The sequence below is a fragment of the Sesamum indicum genome, linkage group LG12 (genome assembly GCF_026168435.1).
Source record: "Sesamum indicum cultivar Baizhima isolate 11 linkage group LG12, ASM2616843v1, whole genome shotgun sequence".
In the NCBI taxonomy this organism is placed as follows: domain Eukaryota; kingdom Viridiplantae; phylum Streptophyta; class Magnoliopsida; order Lamiales; family Pedaliaceae; genus Sesamum; species Sesamum indicum.
Genome location: NC_142668.1, coordinates 5,856,944 through 5,873,636, shown reverse-complemented (window position 1 = coordinate 5,873,636; position 16,693 = coordinate 5,856,944). Strand labels below are relative to the sequence as shown.

The 16,693-nt window shown below is 35.4% G+C and overlaps 1 protein-coding gene across 1 annotated transcript; it reads right to left on the bottom strand.

The window, feature by feature from the left end:
• Positions 1–452: 452 nt before the first annotated feature.
• LOC105178713 (uncharacterized) lies at positions 453–16,082 on the bottom strand. The gene is made up of 13 exons (XM_088876477.1): positions 15,910–16,082; positions 14,887–15,063; positions 13,865–14,041; positions 10,614–13,018; positions 9,848–10,030; positions 9,174–9,392; positions 8,125–8,307; positions 7,488–7,744; positions 7,142–7,365; positions 3,624–6,641; positions 2,844–3,059; positions 1,940–2,386; positions 453–1,696 (listed from the first exon to the last, which is right to left on the bottom strand). Exons 4-6 carry the CDS (start codon positions 10,764–10,766, stop codon positions 9,297–9,299), a joined length of 432 nt encoding a protein of 143 aa, XP_088732603.1. The 5' UTR covers positions 10,767–13,018; positions 13,865–14,041; positions 14,887–15,063; positions 15,910–16,082; the 3' UTR covers positions 453–1,696; positions 1,940–2,386; positions 2,844–3,059; positions 3,624–6,641; positions 7,142–7,365; positions 7,488–7,744; positions 8,125–8,307; positions 9,174–9,296.
• Positions 16,083–16,693: the final 611 nt, after the last annotated feature.

Sequence of the window (16,693 nt, the reverse complement as noted above, 5' to 3'; positions counted from 1 at the left end):
TAAATAATACTTTCTCATAATTCCCCTCTACCTTTTGAAAATAAAAATTAGTTACTTTGTAGTGTAATAAATTTTTAATTTAAACTTATAATCTAGTAACTAATTTTATTAATATATTAAATAATTTAATATTCTATAAACAATAATTTGAATTTATAAATTTATATTTGTATAAATTATATAAAAAATCCACTACCTTTTGATAATAAAAATTTAATTATAAATAGAAATTAAATTTAATCCTTCGTGACCTCATAACTAATTGCCCCTATAATAAAAACTTTGTTATTAGTTAAAATAATGATAAGTTATATAACCTATATATTGAATATGATAACTAATAAAAAATCTATAAACAATTAATATCGTCAACATTCAAATAAGGTAAATAAAAAATAAGCATTGAACTAGAAGTAACTTAGAAAATAAACAAAAAAATAATATATTTTTCAAAAAAATTAAGATAGGAAACTTAGTGATTGAGTTAAGTTAGGAGTTGAAGCAATATGTGTTTCATTTAATGTTTTTACTAATAAAACGCATATTAAAGAATAAACATTATAAAATCACCCATAAAAAAAATTATCAATCAAAAGCGCATCACATAAACTTAAGTATTGTGACCAATGGATTGAACTTTCGTTGGCTTCTTGTCAATAGGCTGTGCGCAAAACGAAACGAATGGTTAGAAATGAACAAAAATAAATGAAAAATCAATTTGTTTACTAATCCTGTTTCTTTCTTAAGGTTGGAGTACGAATGAAAAAGAGCTATAATAGGATGAATGAAAGGAAGCTATAATAGAATGTTCTCACCATGTAAAGTGAATCCATATTCTCACCGTGTAAAGTGAATCCGTGTTGATCGGCACTGGAAGATTACCCTCCTTAGTTCAGCAACTGTTTTCATTTTGTGTTCCCTGTCAAAGTCTTATTACGTGGCTACGAGGCCTTGTCAGAAATTGGTACAATCAAGGAACTTCAAGCTGAGTACAAGACTGCCCGAAACACAGCCCATGAACTCTCAATTGAAAGAAACAACATAATCAATGCTAGATAAGTTTTAACATCTACATAATCATCTTCTGCTGATAAAGAGTAACATTAACAGTTTCAGCATTTTGCTGTAATCTCATACAATATCTCTTTCTGCATAGAAGTTGAGCAGTTAAGCTTAACACCTCAGTGTTTGGGATGAAAACAATGTTGGTAAGCCAACTCCCAGATTAACAAAAAAGATTTACTAACCTCAATTTTGGATGGACTGCAAACCAAAAGCTCATACTCAGAATCATTTCCATCCTTTCCACCAGAAACTTCAGAAATGTCATCCATGCTCCCAAAGTCTACAGAATCACAGAGAAAATTAATGCATTCTTTGTCAGCAACACAAATGCATAATAGATACCCAGATAACATGATCTTTTCTAGAGCTGAAGAGATCAAATTCTCTAGGTCACGGAGTGTATCCACGAGGTTCAACTCAAAAATTCATGGCAAAAGAAAATTCCCCACCAAGTAAAAGCCAATAATATCTAAAATTGCGAGTTCGCATGCTTAAATGTAAGCTACCAAACATAGAAACCACAAAATCACTAATGAAGATTTTGCCAACATTTTCATCCCCCTATTTCCTTGTGTTGTTCTCCCTTCAATGTACCAGGGCTTAGGCCATACTTCTCCAAAAGATTGACTCCCTACAAAACCAGAACAAGCAGGATTAACAAATATTTCCACAAGGAAATTTGACTTTGATGATGTCTTGGTTAATGTTATTATAGCAGAAAATGTACAAAGACTCACTTTCTACCAGCAATCATTCTCACTAACCTAGGAAAAGCAAATAAAAACAAAGTAATTTCAATAGTAACAAAAGAATAAATGAAAAGGGTAAGCAATTGGTGCCCTCTGGTTCAACATGTTTTAACTAACAGTACTACCTTATATTGTCCTCAAGCAAAAGTCTCAACCTTAGGAATGTCTTGCCACTGCTGTCGTGATCACATGGATCATAGGGGATGCTACAGTCTCAGCACTCATAGAAAGTGGAACATGGACTTGGCCAGCAGCAACAGCGTGATAACTCACTTTCTTTGGCTCAGTGCTTCAATCAGATGAAGAATCAGATTCATTTTGACCTAGCACACATACTTTGGCACATAGATTGAATCTGATCCGCACATATTTTCATATCATTGGCATATCAGAAGGACCTTGTTTCTTTCTTTGCATGATAATTCACTTTCTTTGGCTCAGTGCTTGAATCAGATGAAAAATCAGATTCATTTTGACCAGCACACATACTTTGGCACATAGATTGAATCTGATCCGCACATATTTGCATATCATTGGCATATCAAAAGGACCTTGTTTCTTTCTTACCAGACCTGCAAATGATCATATCAAAGTACAAACCATAAGTCACTGCCATATTTTCAACATAAATAGATTAACAAAAAAAAGAGCACTACAAGTTCTCATGCACTACATCCAACAGTGAATGTTGTTGCACCAGAAAATCACCATCAGCAAACTAGGCATACATAATACTACTATTCTGCGAAAACAGTACTGGGGTGAACAACTTTGTCAACGATAGTCCTTTCATATTCGGCTTTCCAGACTTAGATGCGTTGTTTGAATGTAATAGCGGATTTTACATCTTAGACTTTTCCATTTCCTTCTCAACTTTAATGACCTTCTGTAAACCAAATCCAGTAGAGTTAATTTTTGCAGTAGGATTACTAGCCTTTGGATGTTGGCATTTTCCAAGTCATGCTTTTTATTTCAATCATTTTGTAACTTAATTGTCCAACACTTCCAGAAACTTCCGTTTTGTCTTACCACCGCCGCCATGATCACATGGACCACAGGGGAAGCTAGAGTCTCAGCAGTCAGAGAGAGTGGAACATGGGCTTGGCCTGCAGCAACTGCATGATACCTCTAACTTTCTTTAGCTCAGTGCTTGAATCAGATGAAGAATCATATCAGGTCTTGACCCAACACACATGCTTTGCCACAGAGATCGAATGTATATTACATGTTTCTTTCTTACCATCCCTGCAAATGATCACATGAAAGTTCAAATCACAAGTCGTAGCCATATTTTCAACATAAATGGATTTAACAATAAGAACACTAGAATTCTCATGCACTACATTCAAAATTGAATGTTGTACCATAAAATCACCATAAGCAAACTAGGCATACCTAATACTAATATTCTGCAAAGAAAATGTATAATTAGACTTTCTTGCCATTTCCATTTCTAACTATTTTCATATTGTATGCAAAACATGAGTGATTTAATTATTCACACCACAAACTTTGGAGTTCTGAAGTCTCATGGGATGGTAAATGGTCGCATAGCCAACACATCATTTTCAGTATATGGACGCATATGGACATACATCAGGCATAGAATATGACAAGTAGAAGAGTAGTTAGTGCTTGTTACATGAGTAAGCCTGATCCTTACGCTATTGTTTTAGCACTACTGCATTTGCCCATGCAAATTTTTCATTGAAATATGAACTTTGAATTAGCAGCCAATATGTTACGAGAAAAGTAATGCCTATAAAATGGTAAATTTTCAATAGACCATGAAAAAGAAGGAGAAAATACCTGAACCAAGGTTTCTGTTGGGAGACTTTGGATGTCTGATGTGATTGTAGTCATCATCACCAGCACCCCAATTCTTAAATGCGATGCAACTGGCTAACAATAGATAATGAGCAGCTGCTTCAATAGCAACATAAGCAAAACAAAAAATCCCACAAGTGACACATGAAAATATTCCCTGCTCATGTTCACAAGCTCTCTTTGTTTCAGAATCTACCAACTATGCATAAGGATCCATAGAAGGAACCAACTGCAGATCGGTGAAACTTCATCACAAGCAATACAGCATGAAGTTTTGAACTCAAGATCAGGACTGAACATTCGATTTCTATCCTCGTATATTTACACTTCATTTTCATCTCATTGATTCATTAATATGAAATAAATAAAATAACTTACATATTGTAAGCATGTAAATGTATATGAAATTAATATCTTTACTAATTATACTAAAAATATTAGCTAGCATATTCTAAACTAAAACCATAGACTATAATTAAACAAATTTTTAAATAAAACAAAACTGAAAAGAGAATATATGAACAATAAAAGAAAAGAAGTGTAAAGTAGTATTTGATACCTAAAGGCTTCTCTTGATCCCATTGGTGAAATAATTATTAAGAACAAAAATAAAGAGGTAAAAGACGACACACAACATTAATTTTAAGGCATGCTAGCTCTGAACTTCACACAAAAATCCACTCACCACAATAACAATAACACAAGAGTTAAATCTCACTGCTATAACTTCCAAATGTGATGTGTAAAAAACTATAACCTACCTTACACTCCCACTCCCACTCCCATCCTCCAGGAAAATGGGGTAACTTAACATTATTAAAGTATGCAACAAATTCTTTCTTAATCACTCGAAACAAGCATGCACAATAGTTTTAATATATATCTTATCAAATTCCCCCACACCGGAACCATGACTTTCCTCAAGCATGTCTCAATCCAAATACACGAATTATCCAAGTAGCAATTCTCAAATTTTCTTTCATATCATTCAAGTATATCCCCTATACTAATATGACTTAATAGTATAAGAAGAGCCAGCAATATTGACACAAGCACTTGCAACACAACATTCAGCACACAAGTATCCCATTGACTTCATCAAAATAAAATGAAACAAGTCTCAGCACTCTCACAAGGGTATCACTCTAATCACTCATAAAGTGTTTAAGAATTTGGGTTCCACTCAAATCAATACATAGAATGTCATTACCATAGACTTGCTTGTGAATCAAATCTCCTCCACCAACGAAATGAAAATTAATACATAAATCAAAGGGTCTTTCCATGGGTTGTAATGGGGTTTAGGACAAGGGGTGGCAAAAGATAAGCTGAATTGTGGCTTATGAACTCAAAGGAGTGATGCCAACCTAGTTGCTTATCCTTCCAACCTCACTGCCATTTAACTCGATTCAAATGATTTGAACCATCAAACACCTCCAATTTTTCCTTTTGCTGTTTGTGTTTCTCTGTTTCTCTCTTTTTTTCTGAATCTTTTCTTCTTTCCTCTCTTTTATTCTTCTTTTTCTTCTCTTTATTCTCTGTTTCATCATTTGCTTTTCATTTCCTCGTCCAATTTCTTTTTTTCTTTTGTTTCTCTTTTTTTTTTCTCTATATTTTTTCTTTCCCTTCTTTTTTTCTTCTTTTTCCTTTTCTCTTTATTCTTTCTGTTTCATCATTTATTTTTCATTTCCTCGTCCCATTTCTTTTTCTTTTCTTTTCTTTGGGACTAGCAGTGCATCGCTTGTATGCAACCTCATTTCATTCTCTCATTTTCATGTCAATTTACAAACAACCAAGCCAACACCACCCCCTTGAATGGGTTCAAAAATCATTTCAGGAGATAATCAAGAAGGGGATGATTAAGCTTATAACGCGGTTTAACCAACAAAGGAAAAGCCAAGGCTCAAATGAGTTTAGCTATGGGTGAATTCAAGGTAGGCTCTTTTGAGGTCAATGGGGTATTCCTAAGTGCCCTTATCACTTTCATGCACCAATCTTACAAGAATGTGAACTCAAAATGTATTACACAAGCAAGTTCTAGAATGTACACACTAAGTTTGATGCCCTCAATCAAAAGAAATGTAGGAGCACTATTTAGATGAAAGTGCTTTGGCCCAAAAGCTCACACAAAGGCTTTTGTACTGATTCTTGAACATTGCTTATTTGATGCGGTCAATGGAACACACTTCATACAATTTTTTTTTTTAATATGCCACTAGTGCTAGTTTCTCTTACTTATCTCGACTTATACCAAAAATTTCTATTAATCTAAGGGATAAGACGAGAACAATCAGAAAATTCAAGTGCTACCACAGGATAATTCGCATATTTTTCTAAAGACACTAACTTCCTTCACAAGTTTACGTGTTCATTAAAAATTGTCAACCCCCAACGAATAATTTTCAGTCTCCACACATCCACATTCCAACAAATTAATTCCCTGACTAATCTAAGACTATTGTCACAATGAATATTGGGCTTCAATCTCTTGTTAAAGGTTGTCACGCTAATTTGAAAGATATCCCAATGATGTAGCCTAAATTTCAGAGGATAAAGGTGGTTAATACTCAAGCCCGTGACCAGCCGATATATCTGTATCTCATTGCTCTCAAAATTGATTCTTTGCGCTAAAGATATGTATAATGATTATCATTTCTTGTGCATTTTCACATGTCTCTATATTACTTACTGTCCAGGGGTTATTAAAGTTCCAACTATTTCACAAATCCCTGGGAACAAGGTACTACATGGTTGATCATAACTAACAGCAGCAATCAAGAAAAGCAAGTTTTTTGCATAAACAGAACCTCTATGAAATACCTTATTTTCAAACATACCTGTAAACCTCTCATCTTTGAGAACTTCACTGGTGAGACCTTTCTTCTTCTTTGATGTTTTCTGAACATCTGCATCATCAGCTCCCTTATTCTCATTCAACTCTTCGTCCTCCTCAAGAAGTCGGGCTGCAGAGCTTAATTAACTTTCGGCATTCCTCTTAATCTGAAGGATGAAAGATAAATGAAATTGAATTCTCAACACTTGATAGGAAGAATGATATGAGTTTATATTTAAGTATGAGTCATAAGGCAGTTGAAATTGCATAAATATATGCATATATGTATATACACAAAATCTTTACCACGTCATAAACTTTATTCAAGTTAAACTGCAGCGTACAATGGAGAGAGCGCTTATAGTAAGTTTATCGAATTCGATCAATAACTAAATCATCTAGCATTACCATCTTGTTCTTCTCAAGTTAATCAATCCTACCAAAGTAATTATCACAAAAAAATTAGCAGTAACAGCAAACCAAGCAACCAACAATTCCCCCCTCAAGTTCCCTGTAACAATCAATTTCTTTTCATTTTTTCTTGCCCTTTCCTCTCAACTGCTCTGGCTTTTCAAACCCTAAATAAAAGAAACAAAAAAAATCGAGAAGGGGAAACATGTGTGTATGGATGGGGTTTGATGGTGGGAGGCAAACAGTAGGTTTTTACCAGTGGGGTTTTCTTTCTTGGATTTTTGTGTCGTATCCACCTCCAACGCCGCATCTCCTGGGTCTGCTGATTGATGAAAGAATCACATCTTGGCTTCCATCAACCGGAGTAATAAACCCTCTGCCAGTGGTACTAAACCCCAACACCTCAGTTGGTTTTTCCTCTCTGTTTTCGTGGGGTTTTTAGAAAACCCTTCTTTTGCCATTTATCCTTCACTTCGAAATCTGCAGATATGACATGATATTGAAGACTTGATTAGGTAAATGTGCATTTTTATTTGATGACTTCTGCATGCACAAAGAACGAAATTTTGTTCCTGCTGTCCAAATGAAAACATGTGTCTCACCTAGGAGCTTGTACTTTCTTCTTGGATTTGGCCTTTGTGTTTTCATGCTCATCTTCTGACAATTCACTCGATGATGATGCATCAGAACAACCAATAGCCTTTTCATCCTCTTCTTCAACAGCTTCAAAATGCTCCTCCAGCAAAGATGGCATATTTTGTTGTTGATGGCATTGGGTGCAAAGTCAGGTATTCGTTTGAGAATTCATCAACCTCAAAGTCCTTCAAGCGGTGTCAAGAAAAGATACATAATTTGGTTGCTGTTTGGACGTAAACAAATTCCAATACATATGTTATCAGTACGAGTCCAAAAGTGATGCCATCATCATTAATGAATCTTTGTACATTAATCATCAAATAAAATCCACCCAATACATTCGTGTACTATTCAAAAGGCTGTCACGCTAATTTGAGAGATATCTCATTGCTCTCAAAATTGATTCTTTGCGCTAAAGATATGTATAATGATTATCATTTCTGGTGCATTTTCACAGTCTCTATATTACTTACTGTCCAGGGGTTATTAAAGTTCCAACTATTCACAAATCCCTGGGAACAAGGTACTACATGGTTGATCATAACTAAAAGCAGCAATCAAGAAAAGCAAGTTTTTTGCATAAACAGAAGCTCTATGAAATACCTTATTTTCAAGCATAGCTGTAAACCTCTCATCTTGGAGAACTTCACTGGTGAGACCTTTCTTTTTCTTTGATGTTTTCTGAACATCTGCATCATCAGCTCCCTTATTCTCATTCAGCTCGTCCTCCTCCTCAAGATGTCGGCCTGCCAGAGCTCGATTAACTTTCGGCAGCTTCCTCTTCATCTGCAGGATGAAAGATAAATGAAATTGAATTCTAAACACTTGATAGGAAGAATGATATGAGTTCCAATATTTAAGTATGAGTCATAAGGCAGTTGAAATTACATTAATATATACATACATGTATATGCACAAAATCTTTACTATGTCATAAATGTTATTAAAGTTAAAAGTGCAGCGAACAACGGAGAGAGTGCTTAGAGTAAGTTTATCGATTTTGATCAATAACTAAATCATCTAGCATTACCATCTTGTTCTTCTCAAGTTAATCAATCCTACCAAAGTAATTATCACAAAAATAACAATAAACCAAGCAACCAACAATTCCCCCCTCAAGTTCCCTAAAACGGTCAATTTCTTTTCCTTTTTTCTTGCCGTTTCCTCTCTAGTGTTGTGGCTTTTCAAACCCTAAATAAAAGAAACAAAAAAAATCGAGAAGTGGAAACATGTGGGTATGGATGGGGTTTGATGGTGGGAGGCGAACAGTAGTTTTGAGGGTTTTTACTAGTGGGGTTTTCTTTCTTGGATTTTTGTGTCGCATCCACCTCCAACACCGCTTCTCCTGGATGTGCTGATTGATGAAAGAAACACATCTTGGCTTCCATCAACCCGAGTAATAAACCCTCTGCCAGTGGTACTAAACCCCAACCCCTCTGTTGGTTTTTCATCTCTCTTTTTAAAATGAGGGGTTTTTAGAAAACCCTTCTTTTGCCATTTATCCTTCACTTCGAAAAATCTGCAGATATGACATGATATTGAAGACTTGATTAGGTAAATGTGCACTCTGAACTTGTTTTTATGTGATGACTTTTGCATGCACAAAGAACGAAATTTTGTTCCTGTTGTCCAAATGAAAACATGTGTCTCACCTAGGAGCTTGTACTTTTTTCTTGGATTTGGCCTTTGTGTTTTAATGCTCATCTTTTGACAATTCACTCGCTGCTGATGGATCAGAACCACCAATAGCCTTTTCATCCTCTTCTTCAACAGCTTCAAAATGCTCCTCCAGCAAAGATGGCTTTTTTTGTTGTTGATGGCATTGGGTGCAAAGCCAGGTATTCGTTTGAGAATTCATCAACCACAAAGTCCTGCAAGCCGTGTCAAGAAACGACACATAATTTGGCTGCTGTTTGGACGTAAACAAATTCCAATACATATGTTGTGAGTACGAGTCCAAAAGTGATTCCATCATCATTAATGAATCTTTCGACCCAATACATTCGTGTACTATTCAAAAGGTTGTCACGCTAATTTGAGAGCTATTTCAGAGGATAAAGGTGGTTAATACTCAAGCCTGTGAGATATATCTGTATCTCATTGCTCTCAAAATTGATTCTTTGCGCTAAAGATATGTATAATGATTATCATTTCTTGTGCATTTTCACATGTCTCTATGTCTCTATATTACTTACTGTCTAGGGGTTATTAAAGTTCCAACTATTTCACAAATCCCTGGGAACAAGGTACTACATGGTTGATCATAACTAACAGCAGCAATCAAGAAAAGCAAGTTTTTTGCATAAACAGAACCTCTATGAAATACCTTATTTTCAAACATAGCTGTAAACCTCTCATCTTTGAGGACTTCACTGGTGAGGCCTTTCTTTTTCTTTGATGTTTTCTGAACATCTGCATCATGAGCTCCCTTATTCACATTCAGCTCTTCCTCCTCCTCAAGAAGTCGGGCTGCCAGAGCCCGATTAACTTTCGGCAGCTTCCTCTTCATCTGCAAGATGAAAGATAAATGAAATTCAATTGTCAACACTTGATAGGAAGAATGATATGAGTTCCAATATTTGAGTATGAGTCATAAAGCAGTTAATATCACATATATGTATATACACAAAATTTTTACTACGTCATAGACTTTATTCAAGTTAAAGTGCAGCATACAATGGAGAGAGTGCTTAGAGGTGTATCAAATAACATGTTGTTCTTCTCAAGGTAATCAATCCTACCAAAATAATTATGAGAAAAAAATTAGCTTCAAATAAGATGGCGTCAAATAGGGGGGATTCGTGGCAGATATGAGAGGAAGAGGTCTCTAGCATATAAAATTGTAAATAAGTAACTATATTTCTTGCTGTATGAATGTGGAAAAAGTGAGCAAAATCACTGACCTCAGCTGCACGGATTTTATATGGTCGAGACACATAATCCTCCAAATCTAACTCATTACTTAAATTCATTTTAGCAGTGCAAACAATACCATTGGATTGAGACTTCTTTTTATGAGTGAGATGTGAGAACAGTTTTGTTTACTTTAAGAACCAGCAAACGTCAAATAGTAGATGATCTTCGAGATTCACCTGAGAGACGAGCCTCTTCTGACATCTATCTGGCAAAGGGAACTCAGTATTACGATCAAGTCTTCCCAGACATAGGAGGGCAGGGTCCAAAGTGTGAGCTCGGTTAGTTGCCATGATAACCTTCATATTAACTGTCTGGTCAAATCCATCCATTTGTAAAGTCAAAGTACATTACAACTTAGAATGTTAATGGTATAGGATGAGACATGGATACTTTGAATAACCACTCTTTCAGACACGCAGGCAATACTCGACATGTTGGCCTGAAGGTATACACATGACTGAGCGCACATGCATATGTTTCCACCTGCAGTTGTCCTGATACATTAAAAAATGTTTGCCTTGCCTGCTGAAAGAGTCTTCAGCACAGTCAATTTTTCCATCCTTCTTAGGAATGCCACCACGAAACATCTCTTAGCCAAATTGTATATTTCATGTAGCTTTGAGAGGTTATATTTACCCTGTGCTGATATGGTCATCTAAGAGGAATAATCCATAAAATAAAAGACAACCATAATAATATAGCATTTAAACATTTTTAGAATAATTATTGTGAGTTATATTGGTAAAATAATATCATGGTCAGAATCTATCACCTCCCAACCAAAAATAGTAGTCATATAAAGTCTAAATAAAGGCTTCTACACGGGATTTTCAGATAGCCATAAAAAAATACGACATTTTTTAGATATAAACCAAAAATAGAAGGAAATGACTATTGCAATTTTTTTTAAGTTATTGCCTTCCGCACAACAAAATACTATTTTCCGCTATTATAAATATGTAAAACTAAGCTTATCAAACTCCCCAAACTTAAACAATTATTGTCCTCAAGCAAAAGTCCGACACTGCAAAAAATATGATCTCAACATTGTGCTAATATTCCGTAACAACAAAGGTAACCTATAACCCATATGCAGATAATCTCAAAACACAAATGCCGCAATACGTTATGCAAACGCTAACTTATCATAATGAGGGTAAGAGGCCAATCACATCACAACACTTTGTCTCGCCAAGTAGAGAGTAGAACAATCAAGCTTCCACAAAATCATAGGTTTCTAAATGTCACCATACTCGTTGCTTCAACACAATACCCTTTATCTCCTTATTTCTGCATAAGTTGGGACGACTTTTGTTCATTCTTTTCTTTGGCCATTTTTTTTCCCTTTTTTCTTCCCCTTTTGTTGTCATGGCTTTTATTTTCTTTCTTTTTTCTTTGTTTTTGCCCGTGACTACGTTCTTTAGGCCGTATTTCGGTCTTTTGACGCGAATGACAACACTTGTGGTGAAGGCACCCGGTTACTCAACCAAAAAACGTCGTATTTCGGTCTTTTGACGCGAATGACAACACTTGTGGTGAAGGCACCCGGTTACTCAACCAAAAAACGTTTTACCTAAAGTGCTTTGCATACTCATGGCTCTAGTCACCGTTTTACGTGAATAACAACATTTGTGATGAAGTTACCCAGTTACTAAGTGACCTAAACCAGCGGAGTAGATGTAGTCTTCCTTTTTCTTGCTATTCTTTCTTCATTTTTTTTTTCATGGTAAAAGAAATTTCAAAAGGGGAAGGGCCTTTGAATTTTTCAAAATGATGCACTGTCCCACGTTAAACTTATAAGGATCAATTGGGTGGCGTTTTGACAAACAAATATGATTTCACAAGAACTCCTATGATTGAGTGGAAGCAAAGACATTCCAAATCTATTTCAAAGCAATTCAGAATGCATGAAATTAGGCCTCAATTACTCCACATTTACTCAGAGCAACAATCACATAACGCAAGTGCACATTCATGTCTGAATCTTATGCATTGTGGCAGGTTTCTAAAAGTTCTAATGATGACGCTATCAAATTCTGTTATGTCGACTGGTATGAATGGTTATTGATACAGATGAGTAAAAGGGGAGGAACTGTAATTTTCAAACCAAAAGTGAAGGTTTCTGTCCATATTGGAGTTCAGAACTTAATGATAGAATCTTTACAGACCTACAGACCACCCTCAGTGAAGATACGAAGAAAATAAAGGCTGGTAACAGCTGCAACCCAAGCACTTCCAGTCGCATAGACCACTAAATATGCATAAGGAAATCCGGTTAACCTAAAGTTATTTAAAGATTGTTTTTTAGCACAAGGGCAAAAGCAAACTTAGAATGCTAACCCATCCATTATGGCACTTGCAAGAAGATATTAATCCATACAAGGAAAAGATGAAGAGGGCTGACCTCACTGTTATTTGCCTAGCTACTGAAGGGCCGATAAATAAGTGTGCTCATATTCTTCTCACCTTTACATGCATTGGCAAATACACTCCCACTCACATTTGGAGAAGCCATCGTGAAGCGAAAATAGTCAGTCATTGCAGGAACACGTGTACCACTGCTGGTATCACGGAAATCTATCTGCATTTAAGTCATATAAACTAAATTGTCAGATGGTAAACGTTAATTATTTTTCTAGTAGTAACGCAAGTTGAGAGTATGAATTTCTTAAGCCTTGATCTGTAGCTATATATGTAATAGATATATGCTTCCAATTCTATGAATAATAAGCCTCTTCATAGAAAAAGGTGAAGATAAAGAAACAAAAAGGACAATCAAAGAAAGAAGTTGATATGTCAGGGTCAGAAACCGTGAGCAAGTCGGAAAAACAAATTAATTAAAAAAGATATAAATAATAGCATTTTGGAAATGAACTCATACAGAAGCAACTGGAGAAAGATCTAGAGATGTTTGCTTGAAAGAGCAACTAGAAATGAATAGTGGAGAGAACACCAATTGGAGGTGTCAAGGGGCCACATACAAACGTGCCTAGATGATATGTTGCTATTAGCAAACCATCAGTTTTTTACTTGAAAAATTATTTCCTAAACTATAAATTGCCATGAAGCAAATTTTATTGTGCTATCTTTTCAGTTGGGTATCTTTGTTGATGGCAAGGCGTGTATTAGGCAGTAACTAGGATCGTTAAAAAACTCTATATGAGTCGTAATGCTTAGTCTTTTTCTTAACTACAGTAGTTTCTTACAGTTATGAGATAATCATTATAGGAATAAAGAAGTTATGTTCATCACATTATAAAGGGGGTAACTGTTAACACTTAAGACATCACCAAAATATGTGAAAGCATTGTGGCAGGTTTCTAAAAGTTCTAATGATGACGCCATCAAACTTAGAATGCTAACCCATTCATTATGGCACTTGCAAGAAGATATTAATCCATACAAGGAAAAGATGAAGAGGGCTGACCTCACTGTTATTTGCCTAGCTACTGAAGGGCCGATACATAAGTGTGCTCATATTCTTCTCGCCTTTACATGGATTGGCAAATACACTCCCACTCTCATTTAGAGAAGCCATCGTGAAGCCAAAATAGTCAGTCATTGCAGGAACACGTGTACCACTGCTGGTATCATGGAAATCTATCTGCATTTAAGTCATGTAAACTAAATTGTCAGATGGTAAACGTTGATTATTTTTCTAGCAGTAACGCAAGTTGAGAGTATGAATTTCTTAAGCCTTGATCTGTAGCTATATATGTAATAGATATATGCTTCCAATTCTATGAATATTAAGCCTCTTCATAGAAAAAGGTGAAGATAAAGAAACAAAAAGGACAATCAAAGAAAGAAGTTGATATGTCAGGGTCAGAAACCGTGAGCAAGTCGGAAAAACAAATTAATTAAAAAAGATATAAATAATAGCATTTTGGAAATGAACTCATACAGAAGCAACTGGAGAAAGATCTAGAGATGTTTTCTTGAAAGAGCAACTAGAAATGAATAGCGGAGAGAACACCAATTGGAGATGTCAAGGGGCCACATACAAACGTGCCTAGATGATATGTTGCTATTAGCAAACCATCAGTTTTTTATTTGAAAAAATATTTCCTAAACTATAAATTGCCATGAAGCAAATTTTATTGTGCTATCTTTTCAGTTGGGTATCTTTGTTGATGGGAAGGCGTGTATTAGTCGGTAACTAGGATCGTTAAAAAACTCTATATGAGTCGTAATGCTTAGTCTTTTTCTTAACTACAGTAGTTTCTTACAGTTATGAGATAATCATTATAGGAATAAAGAAGTTATGTTCATCACATTATAAAGGGGGTAACTGTAACACTTAAGACATCACCAAAATATGTGAAAGCATTGTGGCAGGTTTCTAAAAGTTCTAATGATGACGCCATCAAACTTAGAATGCTAACCCATTCATTATGGCACTTGCAAGAAGATATTAATCCATACAAGGAAAAGATGAAGAGGGCTGACCTCACTGTTATTTGCCTAGCTACTGAAGGGCCGATACATAAGTGTGCTCATATTCTTCTCGCCTTTACATGGATTGGCAAATACACTCCCACTCTCATTTAGAGAAGCCATCGTGAAGCCAAAATAGTCAGTCATTGCAGGAACACGTGTACCACTGCTGGTATCATGGAAATCTATCTGCATTTAAGTCATGTAAACTAAATTGTCAGATGGTAAACGTTGATTATTTTTCTAGCAGTAACGCAAGTTGAGAGTATGAATTTCTTAAGCCTTGATCTGTAGCTATATATGTAAAAGATATATGCTTCCAATTCTATGAATATTAAGCCTCTTCATAGAAAAAGGTGAAGATAAAGAAACAAAAAGGACAATCAAAGAAAGAAGTTGATATGTCATGGTCAGAAACCCTGAGCAAGTCGGAAAAACAAATGAATTAAAAAAGATATAAATAATAGCATTTTGGAAATGAACTCCCACAGAAGCAACTGGAGAAAGATCTAGAGATGTTTGCTTGAAAGAGCAACTAGAAATCAATAGCGGAGAGAACACCAATTGCAGATGTCAAGCGGCCACATACAAACGTGCCTAGATGATATGTTGCTATTAGCAAACCAACAGTTTTTTATTTGAAAAAATATTTCCTAAACTATAAATTGCCATGAAGCAAATTTTATTGTGCTATCTTTTCAGTTGGGTATCTTTGTTGATGGCAAGGCGTGTATTAGTCGGTAACTAGGATCGTTAAAAAACTCTATATGAGTCGTAATGGTTAGTCTTTTTCTTAACTACAGTAGTTTCTTACAGTTATGAGATAATCATTATAGGAATAAAGAAGTTATGTTCATCACATTATAAAGGGGGTAACTGTTAACACTTAAGACATCACCAAAATATGTGAAAGCATTGTGGCAGGTTTCTAAAAGTTCTAATGATGACGCCATCAAACATAGAATGCTAACCCATTCATTATGGCACTTGCAAGAAGATATTAATCCATACAAGGAAAAGATCAAGAGGGCTGACCTCACTGTTATTTGCCTAGCTACTGAAGGGCAAATACATAAGTGTGCTCATATTCTTCTCGCCTTTACATGGATTGGCAAATACACTCCCACTCTCATTTAGAGAAGCCATCGTGAAGCCAAAATAGTCAGTCATTGCAGGAACACGTGTACCACTGCTGGTATCATGGAAACCTATCTGCATTTAAGTCATGTAAACTAAATTGTCAGATGGTAAACGTTGATTATTTTTCTAGCAGTAACGCAAGTTGAGACTATGAATTTCTTAAGCCTTGATCTGTAGCTATATATGTAATAGATATATGCTTCCAATTCTATGAATATTAAGCCTCTTCATAGAAAAAGGTGAAGATAAAGAAACAAAAAGGACAATCAAAGAAAGAAGTTGATATGTCAGGGTCAGAAACCCTGAGCAAGTCGGAAAAACAAATGAATTAAAAAAGATATAAATAATAAGATTTTGAAAATGAACTCCTACAGAAGCAACTGGAGAAAGATCTAGAGATGTTTGCTTGAAACAGCAACTAGAAATGAATAGCGGAGAGAACACCAATTGGAGATGTCAAGGGGCCACATACAAACGTGCCTAGATGATATGTTGCTATTAGCAAACCATCAGTTTTTTATTTGAAAAAATATTTCCTAAACTATAAATTGCCATGAAGCAAATTTTATTGTGCTATCTTTTCAGTTGGGTATCTTTGTTGATGGGAAGGCGTGTATTAGTCGGTAACTAGGATCGTTAAAAAACTCTATATGAGTCGTAATGCTTAGTCTTTTTCTTA

Coding starts and splice junctions, on each gene's coding strand:
- LOC105178713 (XM_088876477.1), bottom strand. CDS start 10,766: ATGGATGGATTTGACCAGACAGTTAATATGAAGGTTATCATGGCAACT. Junction 10,031..10,613: donor AGAAGAGGCTCGTCTCTCAG/GTGAATCTCGAA, acceptor TTCATCTTGCAG/ATGAAGAGGAAGCTGCCGAA. Junction 9,393..9,847: donor CAGCTATGTTTGAAAATAAG/GTATTTCATAGA, acceptor CACGGCTTGCAG/GACTTTGTGGTTGATGAATT.